The sequence below is a fragment of the Cydia strobilella genome, chromosome 7 (genome assembly GCF_947568885.1).
Source record: "Cydia strobilella chromosome 7, ilCydStro3.1, whole genome shotgun sequence".
Taxonomy (NCBI): Eukaryota; Metazoa; Arthropoda; class Insecta; order Lepidoptera; family Tortricidae; genus Cydia; species Cydia strobilella.
The window spans coordinates 9164530-9181642 of NC_086047.1; the positions used below are offsets into that span (position 1 = coordinate 9164530).

General features: G+C 39.3%; 1 protein-coding gene and 2 non-coding genes across 3 annotated transcripts in view; 1 reads left to right on the plus strand and 2 right to left on the minus strand.

Annotated features, from left to right (window-relative positions):
* Positions 1-17113, minus strand: part of LOC134742831 (dedicator of cytokinesis protein 4) — a 92282-nt gene that overhangs the window by 34294 nt on the left and 40875 nt on the right. Inside the window, exons 6-18 of the mRNA XM_063676017.1 lie at positions 16765-17052; positions 15350-15562; positions 13716-13815; positions 12812-13047; positions 12118-12277; positions 11295-11418; positions 9942-10093; positions 7261-7429; positions 5087-5221; positions 4562-4808; positions 4133-4319; positions 3182-3429; positions 512-673 (exon numbers count right to left, since the gene is read on the minus strand). Of these exons, the coding sequence (XP_063532087.1) occupies positions 512-673; positions 3182-3429; positions 4133-4319; positions 4562-4808; positions 5087-5221; positions 7261-7429; positions 9942-10093; positions 11295-11418; positions 12118-12277; positions 12812-13047; positions 13716-13815; positions 15350-15562; positions 16765-17052 (2421 nt within the window). The remainder of the gene's footprint in view (positions 1-511; positions 674-3181; positions 3430-4132; positions 4320-4561; positions 4809-5086; positions 5222-7260; positions 7430-9941; positions 10094-11294; positions 11419-12117; positions 12278-12811; positions 13048-13715; positions 13816-15349; positions 15563-16764; positions 17053-17113) is intronic.
* On the plus strand, positions 5925-6128 carry LOC134743280 (small nucleolar RNA U3). Its single transcript, XR_010128005.1, has one exon. It is a non-coding gene; the product is annotated as a small nucleolar RNA U3 (small nucleolar RNA).
* Positions 8642-8803, minus strand: LOC134743278 (U1 spliceosomal RNA). The gene has a single exon (XR_010128003.1). It is a non-coding gene; the product is annotated as a U1 spliceosomal RNA (small nuclear RNA).

The window sequence follows — 17113 nt, forward strand, 5'->3', positions numbered from 1 at the left end:
ATGAATACATAAATGATGACAATGGCTCAGACTTATATTAGAATTGTATTCGATTATTGCTACCTAAATGTATTTTTATTTTGATTTTATTGACAGTGTATTTAAATTTTGTATTAGAATTGTAAGACTAATTTTTTTTTTTCCCATTGACATTGTATTTGTTACTTGTTGTAAATTTGTAGTAGTATTACCAATAATATTAATGTTTTCAATTAGGTTAGACATAAGCATGCGTTTATTTGATAACCGCACGAGACAATTTTGTACACCTGCATAGTGGGTAAAACATAGAGATCTAACGTATATTTATGTAGCTCATCTTTCATGTAACCTATGTTTAACAAAATAAATGAACTGAACTGAGCTGAATTAATATTTTGGGCAAAGATAGATATAACTCCTTTGATTTTGGGTTACTAATTCTGCTATTTTCTTCAAATTAAACCGGTATATTAGAATACGTAAAGCTGAGATTAGTAAAATAAGTAAATAAGAAATTAAGTTCACTTACATCTTGTTCGATAAGATGTCGGAACACCAAGAAGGCCCGCATGAGGAAATCCTTGAGCGGCTTTCGGTCCTGTGGGTGCGGGGCGAGATGGCTCCACAGCCTTTGGTAGTGGGCTGGTCGCAGCAGCTCCATGCAGCCGAGTAAATCAGCTACCATTGATCCCTGAAGTGTGAAGAATATGTGAAGTATGATACTCTAGTTGTTAGTTTACTTGGACAAATTGTGGCGTCAGTTAATTTGACAACTAAAAGATGTAAAGAGCGTCCCAATGCTATGCACCATGCAGGGAAAGACAACTAGACAGCAATAGTACCTATTGGTGTCTAGTTGTAAAAGTAATAAGGAATTCGTTTTTTTTTTTTTACTTTTAAACCATACATTGCATTATGAGTATACTTGGTACTATACATGAACATTAGAGCACGTTTCCTTATGCCACATACGTGTAGGTATACAATGTGGAAAGAATGAAGGGCCCTGGAGGGAAAGTACCTCAAAACCTTCAGTTAGCTCATTTTGCTTTAAGGAAACATTCTTTTATTTTTGAAAATAAACAAAACTGCATTCAAAGATTTTTCATTTTTTTTTAATTTTGCTTGTATAAAAATATTCTTGAATACTAAATATTCGATTTTATGGATATTTTGTACGACAGACGAGTGTAAGGCCTAATGTTTCTTGGAGAAATGTTATCATTACCAGTAACTGTATCGAATAGTATAATAAAATAGCAAGTATTTTTTTAGACTTATATTGACCGGGATATAGACCGTGATTACCTTTTGTATTACCTTTAGTATTTTGTAGCGCTCTGTTTACCCTCATTCTTGCCAACGAATGAGGGTAGACAGAGCGCTGTCTACACAACTTTGACACCCACCCGCTATCTTCAGTCACCCGTGAACATGATGCATGTAACTGCGTCGAAATATCGGGAGCTCACAAATAATACAAAAGGTAATCACGGTCTATATCCCGGTCAATATAAGTCTAGTGAAACTAACCGTGAATCATTCAAAACTCTAAGTATTTTTTGTCGGTTCGATTCCTGGGTGAAACAAGCGAATTTCAAAAAATCTTTGAATGCGGTTTTGTTTCTTTTATTGTGAGATGAACAAGAACGGGTGTACAGAGGGCCTACCCTACCGTGAACCACGTTCGACGTGTTGCCTTCCTGTCACACTTACGTACGAATTTACAAGTGCGACAGAGAGGCAACAAGTCGAACATGGTTCCCGGTAGGCCCTCAGTACTGGCGAATTAACTCCAATCAAATGCAGTACAGTCTCAACAACTCATTACAATAGTTTCTAGATATAAACATAGATGGCGTTAGTAGACCGAGAAAGTACTGAATTATTTTTTATAGAATCGAAAAAAAAAGATTGCAATTAGGGGATCCCATGCCCCAATGACCTTCGATTTGAATCCCTTAGTTTTCTAATGTTTTTTGTAGCTTATCATATCAACAGCAACGGATTTTAGCAATATAGTATCCCATATTTACTTCAAAGTTTATTGTTTTCGAAATATTTGGCATCAAAGTTGAACAATTTTAGGCCAAAAAACTGGTTTTCCGGCCATAACTTTTGTGTTAATTAGTTTAAAATTAAAACCTTAGACAAATTTTTAGAGACGTCTAAGACGAACCCAAATATGTAGATTTCGTATAAGTAAGATCTTTCACAGCAATCGAGATACGAAAAAAGTGTTTTTTTAGACAATGTTTAAAACAATCATAAATAAATAAGTATTCATTTTTTTCACAATCCGGTAGACAAAAATGGAGATAAAAAATTTAAGAACCGATAGCCGCTTGTCTTATAATTCTATATGTAGTGCAAAAGTAGGAGATACGATTCAAAACTTGTCAAAAATTGATGAAAACCTCAGGTAGCCCCATAAGTCAAAAACTAATTTTGCTATTTTCTTCAAATAAATGCACACAATAGTACGATCAAAGATAGATATAACTCCGTAATAGATGGATACAGTCTAAGGAAAAAACGTGCCTCGAAAATCACGAAAATTTGATTCTCGATCAGAGGGCGCCACTAGTTTTGGCCTACACTCGTATAGAGGGCGTTGACGGTTTCGTTTGTTATTTATAATTTTAACACATATCAGTGAAAGAACATGGGTCAAAATCATAAAAATAATTAATGCAAATAAAAAAATCATTTATCCATATTTAAATACATTTTATCGTGTTTTTATAAATATTTATTTTTAGTTTTAAAGTGTGTCGACAGATGGCAGTGAATTTACTGGGGTTACAAAATTTACTATGACAGTACCGCTCTAGTATAAGTTACTCTATGGTACGATACAGCTTCAATACTGCATTCAAATAATTAAGCTCCAACTAGCGGCCTTCGATATCTTATCTGCAATCTGAGTAAGTGTTCAGTAGTTGTCTATGTAAAGGTTCGAAGGCTACAGTTTCGTAATATTGCTATAAAATAATAAACAATTATTCAGACGATTAAAAAACTATAGTAAAGACATGTAAAGATAAGAAAGCTTAGTACCTTTAGTTTTCAAGCATTAACATAGATGGCGTTAGTAGGCCTAGAAAATACTGATTACAAATTGGAAAATAAAACTATTTCGGATTACTAATTCTGTTATTTTCTTTAAACTAAATCGATATATTGGAATCGTACAAACCAGTACTGGCGAATTCCCTCCAATCAAATGCAGCACAGTCTCCACAAGTACATCCAGCGTGTTCAGGCACAGAACATCCACATCTGGATCTAGTTCATCCGGATCGACCGCTTCGTCCGGGTCTTCCTTCTTCCATAACAGTGAGACTAGTTCGCTGAGCATCTCAGCGCATTGGGACAGCTCGTCGCGACGGGCGAGGTGGACTCGGAGGTGGTGACATGCGGTTGTTAGCACTATGTTGCGGGCCTCTGGAAGATGGACAATATATTAATTCAGATTGCTATAGGGTATAGGGTTGTTGACACATGTTGAATTTTATAACTAAATCTAATTAAATAGATACAAAATGAGCAATTTATCACAATAAATTAGAAATTTTATAAATATATTGGAATAGTAAAAAAATACAAAACATCAATTAAGTTTTTTTTAACATCCAAGAAGGAAATATAAAATGGTACCATTCGATTCCTTACATTTCATTTAAAAAAATATTGTTCAGGAACTATATATAAAAACGCAATATTTCACCTACAAAATCTCAATGGCCATATTTTCCATACATCGAAACGGCTTCTATAACATGGTGACGTCACGATGTATTGCCATTTCGTTAGGCGCTCCTAACGAAATGGCAATACATCGTCAGTAAAGTGCGATTGTCAGACTTTGACTATCATTTATGACTTTTATATTGCTTTACGGCAATGGGTCCCATACAGACATTTGATCCTCAAAACAAACCTGATCGACTGATACCAATAATATATATTTGGCCAGAAATATGGCGTGCAGAACAATTCTTTAGTCCACAATATCGTCTCGCCTTTATTCATTTGTGTCTTGCCTCTGGAACAGTGTCAACCCGCCCGACAGCTGGGACCACTTCTTGATAGCCCAAGGCTAAGCCATCAGGGCCAATGGTAAAAGTAGAGCTGTTTATGAACGTACCGGGATCCTGTCCGAGCGGCCCCTTGAGTATGTCCTGCGCGGCGGCGAGGCGAGCCTTGGCGAGCGCCGGCGGCGAGCTGGCGGCGGGCGCGTCCAGCATCGATGACGTCACGCGGGCCGCTTCCACCGGCCCCAGAGCTGAAGCCACTTCTTTGGCCACGCTCGCCCATGATGTCATTAGGGCCACCTATAAATGAAACCATGCCTTTTATTACGCAACGTACATTAGGAACATAAAATGTGGGTAAAATTTATTTTGATAACCAGAATTATCAGAGCAATTGAGTGACGGTGGCTATTTTTTGCGCGTTAAAGGGGTGAAGCTCAATTCAGGAAGCTTGAATTTCACGACAAATAGACGTCGCGCTCGCACTGTTTACCGACACCAGCTCTTATTCCAATTACATAAGATATGATGAGTATATGTACCTGTGCTGGGGCTAGATGGTCTCTATGCGGATGCTGCGCGAGCGCCTTAAGCGCATGTAGCGCTGCGCGCACGTCCCGCCTAAAGCTGTCTTCATACTGTCCGCCCGTGGCGCGCGCGAACAGTCGTCGGGAACGAACAGCGAGTCGGAACACCGCGCCGAGAGAGCGGAGACACTTTCTGATTGGTTCTTGGCCTTCGGCGCCGGCTGCCCATTCGGCGCAATGTTGCACTGATGAAAGCAGACCTCTGTGAAAATAAAAACCGTACTGACCACAAAATATTATACTTATTAGGTAATATAACAACAGCTTGACTAAATAATGCTATAAAAAATTATTTTCAAAATTTGGTTCTGCCGTCTTCGAGAAATCGCAGAACATACGGGGAAAAAAATTGAACCTGTTGAAATTTTTAAAGCTGCTTAAAAATACACAAATTGAAAGTTAACTCATTGTAATTAAAGCGAGGGAATAATGCTATTTCTCACCCACATTTGGGTTCATAGAAAAGTAATGTGCACTTACTTGTACACTAAGGCAGCTGAAAAGTGCTCTTCGATGTAAACATCCAGCACGGGCTTGAAATGCTGAAAGCGACTCTCGTCCAACAGACTGCAGATGGAAACCAGCACCAAGAACACTGTTCCTGAGTGCGGCGTACTGAAAATTAATAGAATATTCGTATAAAAAACTTGCAAAACGATGATAAGACTTTATACAAGCCCGTACGAGTAACAACCGATGTAATTTATATATACTTTCTTACTATTTGACATTAATTGAGACGAAATCAAGTGTTTCATATTACCTCCTTTTTTTTTCGAGTTAAATAAATACATCGCCAGGGTCATTCGTAATATGACCATAACAATTAACAATAGTACAGTCGAAGGCAAAAATATTGATCCAAACAAATGGCTCAAAAATATCTGAACACGACTTTATTGTCTAATGTGTAAGAGCGTACACATATTTTTAAAACTGGGAATGTATATATATTTGTGCCCTTGACTGTACAAGACCACCGGTGAGACACACAGTTGTAATGCAAAAAAATCGACCTAATGTACAATGCCATGACGAATTTACTCGTGCAGTCATTATAATCGCTTACCATCAGGTGATCCGTCTGCTCGTTTGCCTCCTATTTCATAAAAAAAAAAAACGTGTGCGGCTGTTATAGATGTAGCATGTAGCAACTACGTCTCTTACGTAACCCGGCAACTAAATATAAAGTCCACGTGGTGCCCACGTTTACCTAATTTCACGGAAGATGTCGCTGTTCTGTCCGCGTCGAATCCTACTTCGCGGTGTTAAGATTTTTCTTGCGATCATGACCCTTCCCGCTTGATTTCGTTGCGGCAAGACCTTACTTCATAGGATCATTTCTATAGTAAGCTCTTCACCAGGCTATCACAATACGTGAGCTGACCCCATCCACGAAGATGAGATGTGGCGCGGTGCCCTGAGCGTGAGAAAGGCGATGACTGTCTGGTCATCAGCCATCGATGATCGTTCACTTCTCTCTTCGGAGAGAGGCGTGGGGTACTGTCGCTGTCTGAGTGGCTGGTTTTTTAAACAATTTATCTAACCTACAAATTCTCGCAGATTAAGATGCCTGATGGTGATGATATCTATAGTATGCTATGAGTAAAAACAATGCGTGTGCATGTAGGGTACATGAGGGCATTTTCACTTAACGGCCGGTTAGCAATTGTTACAAAACTGACGGTCAATGTCAAATCCCATACATTTTGTCAGGCATGTGGCGGAAGTATAAAAGTTAACCCTTAAATGCATAATGATGTATATATGCATCGTATATTTGATGGTCCGTGGCTCAATATGCAGCTATCCAAAATCACATTTATTACTTTTATACAGCATGACACATCTATTTCAATTTATTAAAAAGTTATACAAAAAATCATGCATTTAAGGGTTAAAATGCCCATATACGTAGGCCGCACCATTACATGCTGGACCTGAGCTTGTATGGTATCTGACGGCATGCGTACATAAGTAGGCAATACAATTAATTACTGGGCCTGACCCTAACCACAGCTATACATACTATACAGTATACTCCATGTTGTAATGGATAATTTTCGGTGTGTCGACAGCTACTTATTGTAAGTAGCAAACGTCCTACATATTTTATTCAACATTACATACTTATTTTACGTAGCAAAATGAGGCAGTGGTAAATTACGTCGCCCAACCAATATCAGTAGAACGTTATGCTTCATGCTGTATCATTTTTGCATGTATTTCCAGTATGCACTTTACGTACATATTTTTATTTTGTGTATAGTCTGTAGATGCAGGATTTTCGTAAATATAAAATAGTAAGAGGATTAGGCGGCGGTAGCCGGGTGGATCTAACGTCTGACTTTCAATCCAGGTCGTCGGTCGCGGGATCAAATACTGGCATACCATACATCATCAGTTACGTATACTAGACGTATATAGAAGGCGCCACCCCGAGGCATGTGTACATAAAAGGAAGCTCCTTAGCTCAGTCGGTTTAGAGTACTTAAGAGCGATTGGACGGTTTTCAAAGGTCGCAGGTTCAAGCGAAGCTCAGAAGCGGTGAATTTATTTGTAGTATGAATTTCTCGCAGACGTATCTGCTTGTTAACAAATTGGTATATAGACTATTATAGACTGAATTATTATATAAGAGGTTTACACGGTACCTGTTCCCGTCCTCAGTGGAAAAGAGTGCGAAGAGCGCGTCGAGGACGTCTCTCAGAAATTTGATGAGCTCTTCACAACTGAGTCCGTCGCCCAACCGCAGCACCCGCAAAAGCGTTTCTTGCACCTTCTCTGGCCGCGCACGCCATTGTAACAGCGCCAGTAGGTCCTCTGCGCAATTTGAATGACATTTTTTAGAATCATAAGAAAGAAAAGAAAAGAAAGACTTGTAAAAGTGACGTAAAACAAACAAATAGAATTACACCTTTTTCTAAGAATACGAACGTATAACGTATACAGAAACTGCTTAAATCATTCTGGCTTCACCTTCGGTAGTTTTAGAGATTTTGGGGGTCAGTCAGTCAAGCCGAAACCGCCACATCTAGCCTATTATAAAAACGCTAGAATGCTATGCATGCTCAGATATTTTTGAACAATTTCGCACTAGGACCCTCCGATTCGATTTACACAATATGAAAACAACTACATTACTCATTTAAGCACTAAGTATACTGTTTGGATGGTATGTTTTATGATATAGTTTTCTATAACATTAGTATTTAAGTTTTGTTACTAATACTGATGTGGGTTAATGCCTGAATTAAATGATTATTTAATTTACATTATTCCTTTACTAACTAGACATGGGGGATAAATAACGTGTTACTGTGACTTTTCACAGAAGAACAACGTTACATAGCCTGCATAGAGTAACTTATACAAGAGCGGTACTGTCATAGTAAATTTTGTAACCCCAGTAAATTCACTGCCATCTGTCGACACACTTTAAAACTATAATTGAAGATTTGTAAAAATACGATAAAATGTATTCAAATATAGATAAATGATTTTTTTTTATTTGCATTAATTATTTTGATGATTTTGACCCATGTTCTTTCACTGATATGCGTTAAAATTGTTAAATAACAAACGAAACCGTCAACGCCATCTATACGACTGTAGGCCAAAACTAGTAGCGCCCTCTGAACGAGAATCAAATTTTCTTGATTTTCGAGGCACGTTTTTTCCTTAGACTGTATCCATCTATTACGGAGTTATATCTATCTTTGATAGCCTGTAAAAGTGGGAAGGTTATTTTGGATCAATTACATGTGTGATAACGGTGTGACAAAAACATGATGATAATAGCACCGCGACAATATCATATGGTGATATAAGTAACAGGCGTGACGCGTGACATAGTCACGTTGAAATAACAGTGTGACAAAAAAAAAAAACGTTCGTTACAGGACCGTGACGTGTCACAAATATCATCATGCAGTGACACCGGGTAACAGGCGTGACAAAGTCACGATGACTTGAAACAGGATCGTCAGGCACAGTAACGCTTTTCCCCATTCGATAATTTCAAGTTAATAACGGGGGGGACAGCGCGTACGCAGTCCCCACTACCAAAAATTACGCATCCGAGTTATCCACATTAGGGATAATCGCAAGGGTCAACCCAACCGCAGTGCAATGGAAGAGTCTCGCCCTGGGGGAACCGCCTTTTTGATCACGGTATCCCCTATGCCAGGTAAGTATGATTTCACAACGTTAGGCGAGGGACGTCACTGACGCAGGAAAAATCTTAACACCGCGAAGTAGGATTCGAGGCGGACGGCACAGCGACATCTAGCGGCAAATGTTGAAACTCTCACTACCTAAAAATATGCTCACGTAAATACAATCAAATATAAACCAAACCAGGTAGCATTTCGATTGAGGCTTTTAAATTTATATTTTTTTTGCCATATTGGAAAAAACTGAACCCGTGTGAACGTTAACCGTTTGTCACTGTTATTGAACTCGGAAACTTTAGAGTACATAATTAAATAGTAATTAAATTTGGATTTTAGATTTTATTATGTATATAAACTAAGATACAAAAAAGTTGTACAGAACACGAACTTAATGCCAGAAAGTATTCTTTAAGCGTTAACCCTCGGGCTAAACAGGGAATTATTTACAATATATGAGAAATTGAACACTAAATATAAATAACTATTTTTTAAGTTATATTTTACATTTTTTTTTGTGGAGCGTATTGTAATGATTACTTACTTTTATTTCGTTTTAAATTCTTTTTTTTTAAATGAAATAGGAGGCAAACGAGCAGACAGATCACCTGATGGTAAGCGATTACCGCCGCCCGTGGACCACCAGTGGGGTTGTAAGTGCGTTGCCGGCCTTTAAGATGGGAATACGCTTTTTTCTTGAAGGTCATATCGGTCGGGAAATACCGCAGGCGACAGTTCATTCCACAGTTTAGCTGTGCGAGGCAGGAAGTTTCTAGAGAAACGCACAGTTGAGGACTGCCAACCATCTAAGTGGTGAGGATGGTAATTATTTGTAATTTCTGTAATTTGGCTAAAATAAATACGTCCATATTCTATGTATTTATTGTAAGGGTTCATATTAATAAATTAGATATAAACGGGTTATTTCCACTAGTTACCACCAAGTTGTTACCAGTGGTAGCTACTGGGTTTTTTTTCCACCAGTGGTAAAAAAACCCAGTAGATACTAATGGGATTTTTTCCTAGTAGTTACCACTGGTAAAAGGTGGGATTTTTATTTCCCAGTAGTTACCACCAAAATATTGTTAGAGTACAATACATACTAATAAAAACACTGATAACAACTTGGTGGTAACTAGTGGGAATAACCCATATAAACTTACCATTCTGTGTCAGTTTAGTAGAACATAAAAGCGTGCTGATGGTACAGTTTTCTTTGGAACTTCTTTGGAAAGACACCACGACGCCGTTAGTGGGCGTGCGGGCTGAATCAGTACTACACGAAGGAAGTGATAGGTAGCTCGCTGTTGCTAGTCTGAAACAATGATGTTAGGGGTAAACTGGCGATTATCTTTTCAAACAATGCCCTTGTTTCATAATTTCCTTGGGACCTCTAGGGATAATTTTGAAATACGATCAAGGGAGTCCCCGGCAAGCTCGGTTGAATTTCATTTCCCATTCAAATGGAGTTTCGTTTCATTTTAAAACTACGTGTTGGATTGTAATAAAACTTTGCACATACAATGAGTTGAGGTTTATTAAGTTCTGTAATTAGTTTATATAGCTCCAGTATATAAAACAATCGAATAAGAGCTAAAACAAGTTTCGTATGAAAAATTTAAATTTGCTGTTTTTTTTTTAACTATGGTATCTAAAGCTACATAAACTACCTACAGACCTAGATATACCTTAGCCTAATGTAATTACAAAGTTTCAGAGCAATCTAGCTAGTTGTTTTAAAATGAGAGCGTTACTACGTTTGTATGGTGAACCGAGCTTGCCGGGGACTCATATTAGTATAGAATCTGCCCGTCTTGCTTTCTCGGTATTTTTATTTTAATAAGGGCACTTTAGACGTTACTTTAAACGGCAACATAAAATATAGCGTACAAAATTTAAAAATATTTTCTTACGTTTCCCGGGTTGTCACAATTTAGAACAAGATGGCGCTAGTTCTGCAACATTTTAGAATTATTCAAAAAATATTCATGTTTTATATCTGTTTTTTTAACACTGTTGGTGGCAAACGAGCATACAGCCCGACTGGTAGAAAGCGATCACGGCAGCCTAAGGACACCTGCGCCGCAAGAAGCAAAATATTGAAATGCAAACTTAACAAAGTCCCCCAATAGATGTCGCTAGTAGTCTAAGCAATTTCCCATTGTAAATTTTGTAAATTTTTGCCCGAGAGTGATAACCCGATAACTTCCATTTATCATTCAAGTATTTCTAAACATGACGATTTGTGGTTATTTATTGAATTTCCTTGTTGGATAAATGATAAGTGAAACACTTAGAATGAAATAGCCATCTGCTTTAATATAACAGTCTCTATCACGCAAAATAGGCGCCAGTCGTCGAGTTGCGGAAAATCACCCGAACTACAATACAATAACAGTCTCTAAAACAACGAACTTTTTTGGGTGTCTATTCATATGGTCATATACTTTAAAATTTCAATACAGTATTGGCGGTTTGCCAAATCTTAAAAAAATTTGAGACTACAAATGAATTACTTGGTGGGATCGTCGCATTTGTAAACGTAGAGTTCGTGTGCGCCGTCTCGTAGCGTCGCGCCGCTCGCTTCCATCAGCCGGGCGAAAGAGAACCCGAATAGCTTGCGCTCGTTCTTATCGCGTGCTGCAATTTATAGGTTATAAATTAATAACGGTCTCATAGCCTGGTCGCTGGTCGGTAGTGACCCTACCTACGAACATAGAGTAACTTATACTAGAGCGGTACTGTCATAGTAAATTTTGTAACCCCAGTAAATTCACTGCCATCTGTCGACACACTTTAAAACTAAAAATAAATATTTATAAAAACACGATAAAATGTATTTAAATATGGATAAATGTTTTTTTTTATTTGCATTAATTATTTTTATGATTTTGACCCATGTTCTTTCACTGATATGTGTTAAAATTATAAATAACAAACGAAACCGTCAACGCCCTCTATACGAGTGTAGGCCAAAACTAGTGGCGCCCTCTGATCGAGAATCAAATTTTCGTGATTTTCGAGGCACGTTTTTTCCTTAGACTGTATCCATCTATTACGGAGTTATATCTATCTTTGCTACGAAGCAGGTGGTTCGAATCCTGGTAAGGCCATTTATTTATACGGATACATTATGCGGTATGGTATCCCCATAGCTAGACTGTCAGCCATTATAGTTTGATCACAAAACTTATGACATCGTTAAGCAAAAGCATTATCTAACTGGCGAAACTGCGGTACAATATTTAGTATCACGTTGTGCGTATTTAGTTGTTGTCTGCTTTGCAATGGACTCTTAATTTTTGAATTTTCTGTCATAGCTAGATTGTCAGCACTTACTTGAGCAATGTCGGAACTCGATGCGAACGTGTGCTAGTGTGAAGGTCTCCAGCGGCACGGTGAGGCGCAGTTGTTCGCCCCACGCTGGGCTGTTGTTATGGTACAGCACTAGTGACTCGTACAGTGTCGCACCACTGCCGCTCGCACCCCATACGCAATCCTAAAACATTGATAAACTATATTTTCATTTCTCATGCTCTGAAAGAGGGTCATTGTTGTTCTAAAAGGTGTGCAGAAAATGATACGTGCATTTTACGTTCGTTTACGTTCGAAGTACGAATTTACACTTATTTCTATCCGACATAATTTTTGTGCCACCTTACTTAAAATAGCAGGTGCCTTATAAGATGAACGATACTATGTATTAATTAGTTCGGAGGCTTAATTGGTCCGTCGGTGAGCATGCGTATTTTAACTTTGGAGCCGCTATTAGGCTGATATTTTGTTTGAAGTTAGTCTTCCATGCTTTTTTCGTTCGCTGGTTGATACACAATCCGTGTATTTTGTCAGTTTCATTCTAACTATTTATCTATCAAGTAAAAAAAATATGCGGTATTTCTAACCTAATAAAGGTTTAATTTAACTATTATCATTAGTCTGTCTAGGCTGGTCATTTTCAGGAATGACGGTATCAGAGAAGCCTCGTTTGGCTATCTCTGTCGCACCACAATTACTATACATTAGTTTAACTCACACTAATAGTCTGTCCAGTGTTGTCATGCACCGTGACCGTAGCCAGCACATTCTTCGCTGTACTCTTCCCTCCCCTTTCAAACTCGGCTTTTTCTAAAGTCAGATAGAGGTCATTCCGGACGTCTCCGGGCATGATGACGTCAGGGAAGCCCCGTTTGGCTGTCACCGTCGCGCCTGAAGCGACGGCTTCGTTGATGCTGCCCGCGTTGGTTAGTAGTCGTAATGCTACTACAATGCCTGGAAATATAAATATGACTATATCGTTTAATAAAGTTCAAATACACCGTTATTCTGATTTTTTTTAATTAAGCTAAGTTTTTTCGAATGCTGGATTATGCATAATATCATTTTCTTTTAACGCGCGAACGACTCTAAATTTACACAAGAAACCTTCTTTCTAGAGATGAGATTAGCAACGCCATCTATTTGATCTAGTACGCTTTCTAAAAATAAACGACAAAGACGGGGATGTGACTTTGCACGGAAATTAAGTATTGACGACCGGTCTGGCCTAGTGGGTAGTTACCCTGGCTGTGAAGCCGATGGTCCTGGGTTCGAATCCCGGTAAGGGCATTTATTTGTGTGATGAGCACAGATATTTGTTCCCGAGTCATGGGTGTTTTCTATGTATTTAAGTATTTATATATTATATATATCGTTGTCTGAGTACCCATAACACAAGCCTCCTTGGGCTTACCGTGGGACTTGGTCAATCTGTGTAAGAATGTCCTATAATATTTATTTATTATTTATTTATTTATTTGTTACTTGCCTCAGGTTTTGTTAATATTTTAACTACATGCCATTGTAATATGCAACCAAATGGACCACTTGCAGCTTGCAGGGATAAAGAGCTTGCAGCTAACAACATACAGGCATTAGATATCTACATATGAAATACGTACCATAGTTCGGTTGTCCTGGTAAAACATTACATTTATTAGTCTGCTTCCGAATCAGCATATCGTGTAACTGATGAAAGTCTTTTTCTTCGCTTTGGTATACCTGAAAACGATAACAAATCCATGAGACCAATTTTCAAACAAACATTTTTCATACGAAGAAGCCAAGGGTACTATTATCTAGGTCACCTAACAAAAACTGCCAAATTCGGGACCCACCTCTTGGCCGTCTTAAAAAGGGGACATAAAATGTTATTTGTAACGCTCAGATGCCCTAGTAGTTTCAGGGCCCACTCAATATTCGCTCGCGACCCACCAACATGTATTTATAAACGGGGACACGTAATCATGGTAACATGCCACAAGAAAACGTTGATTGGCCCTAATAAAATCGTCGATAAGTCGTTCTTTTATGTCTTTGACAATCAGTGCGGTCATATTAATGCAAGTCAACCGTTAATTTATTTCGTCAGTGTTCATTTGTGAAGCAATAAATGTGTCAGGCCAGTGATCAAACATATGAACTAAAAGCGACCATCAGTAGACTTCTTTGTGTTTGCAATAAGGTTTACGAAATGTCAGTTAATGTGTGGTACATAGGTCCCTCAATAGGTACAACATACATTGCGGACAGAGAATATAAGTACTTTTTACCTACTTACTAACTACTCGCGCTCAAAATGTGAACAGGGTGGTGCTATTATAACATTATATTGTTGCTTATCCGTGGACGCCTACGCACTAATAGGCTATGTGGGGGTCAGTAGCGTAATAAATTTCTTTGAAAAAAGCATAGAATACGCAACGTAGCAATAGATATTCCAGGCTAACGGTTGCCGCTTTTGCCAGGTGTTCCTTGGCAAAGTCGCGCTATTACACTGATTACCATCTTTAAGGTTTCTTCCTTGTCGTATCCTCATGGCTGAGGGACGTGACGAATGTGGACACTCTTCACCAGTGCTCTCCAAGCCGCTCTGTCTTAGGCCCAGTGCATGCTAGCCTGCAATGTGGCGATTGTCTCTGACGTTATTCTGTCCGCCCAACGCGTGGCCGTACGCTTTAAGGTTTTAGAAAACACGATCGTCTGCATTTCAGCAGGTCACTCATCCCCACGGCGGGTCATAGAACCCGAGCCTTACGGACTATGGTGTAGTCAAAAGACTGCACCTTACCTTACCCCAAGCGGACGGCGAGCCATGGGGCCACACCGCTCGCCCGTACCGCCGCCACCAGCACCGGCCAAGCGCCCGAATCTCACCATCTACGCGTTTTTTTTCTTTCTTCTTGATGGACTTGAGGGCGGTGTTGCCCGTAGCCAATATCATGTAAAGGGGTAGTAACAAATTTAATGCTCTTAGAGCACGATGTTGTTCGGTGGTTGTTGTAGTTGTCTCGTAAAACCGATAGCTGGATTTTACGAGAAGCACGTGGACTACCAGCCGTTGACTCCAAAATGGTGGTTAAACACGCTTTGAGATTAATTCTCCATTCACTGCACACTACCACATTAGATTACTGTATAATAAAGCTATCGATATTACACTAAACAATATGAATGAGCAAAAAAACAAAGGAAATAATCACGAGGCTACTATCAAGATGGCGTTCGAACCGGAAGTCGCGAACAGCGTTCTTACCTTGAAAGTGTACTCTTTCTCCGTCGAGCCCTGCACCGGCTGCCGGAGGAACTCTGTCAGCGGCAGCACCCCAGCCCCGAGCGGGCGCCGAGCCACGGGGCCGCGGCGCTCGCCCGTGCCGCTGCCGCCGCCGCCCGCGCCCGCCCAGCGCCCGACGCGAACTACCCACGCGACCAGCCATAGTTCGCGGGAGAGATCCGTTGTTGACAGGTCCTGGGGATTGACATGTTGCAGTGTTAAGAGAAAGCAAAAAACCAAAAAGACAATTCTTTAGAAGTTTAGACGGATTAAGTTAATAAGTAGGCATATTGAAGTCCTGTACGAATAAGGGTCGGTTGCACCAAACTGTTTGTCATCGTTAAAGAGTTCGCTAAACTTTATTGTATGGAAAGTTTCATAGTAAACCGCCGCGGCGCACCGGGTGACGTTGATCAGTCTGTCAAATACGAATGGTGCAACTGGCACTAAGACAGACGGATTTTTTACGTGATATCGTGATAATAAGAGTATCTCATTCAATCGCCTGGTGTTAAGAAATGAAGGGTGCTTTATCACTTGGATAACTCCGTTCATCATATATCTGCTGATTTTTAGGCATTGTAGATAGTTTGCCCATGTAGGATTCGCTGTTTTTAGGCATTCTTAGAAATGTGAGTAGAACAAGTTCGGAGTATACACCCTTTCCAATAAAAAAAGAATTATCAAAATCGGACTACTCTGTAAAAAGTTATGTGTGGTCACGGTTTACTAATGTATTGCCAAAAATCGTTTCCCAAAGTATTACTTCCCAAACTATTTTACGCAAATTATCATTTGGCAAAATTTCATTTCGCAAATTTTCATAATCCAACCTAACCTAACCCAACCTTGTACGTGATTTTCATTTCCCAACTATGGGGTTGCGTAATGAAATAGTTGCGAAATAAAAACTTGCTAAAATTTCATTTGGGAAATGAAACTGATGCCATAAGTTTGTTGGGAAGTGAAATTTGGCGAAGAATATTTTGGCTAAACGGCGGTATCCCGCGTGGTAACACATAAAAAATATATATATATATACGCTTAGACTTAAGAACCTGCTCCGTTTTTTTCGTCGATAAAAAAATATGTAACTAGGGAGCTGGGGACCTAATGTACCTATGATACCCATCATATCTATGGCAGAATGACTAAATCAAGAGCATATGGCTCTTTTGGGAATCAAATCAAATACATCCCTACTAATAGTCTGTACATAGGTACTTTGTGTGAAAAGAGTGTAGGTACATATTATTATTATCATTTACAATTCGAAAGTTACAAATTTTAGTTAATTTCTACTCAAAATCACGCTTCATCTCCGCCGAAGAATACACTCATGCGACATGAGGTGACGATTCTAGACTTTGACAAGCTAAAACAATCTTAATACTTACTGCAAATAAGGTGCTGTTCGCGTGTAGTCTGTCAACATAGTTCGAGAAGCCGTCCCTCGCTATCCTGACTCTGAACCTCTCTGACAAAGGCTGTGCTCTTCTCGCATCGTGCAGCCAAAGTAAGAGTTCCGCTTCGTCCCCGCCGGCTGTATGGCCGAAGTCCCTCATGCTGCACATGAGGTGATGGCTTTGGACTGTGGTGGGGCCGTTGGAGAGACTCGTGTTTGTGAGGGTTCCGGAGTTGAAGCTGCTGCCTGATCCGCCGGCGCGGCGAAGGGTCCCACGCCACTATAAACACATTCATGTAACACTCATGTAGTGCATAAGTGCTCGACAAAAAGGTTTCGTT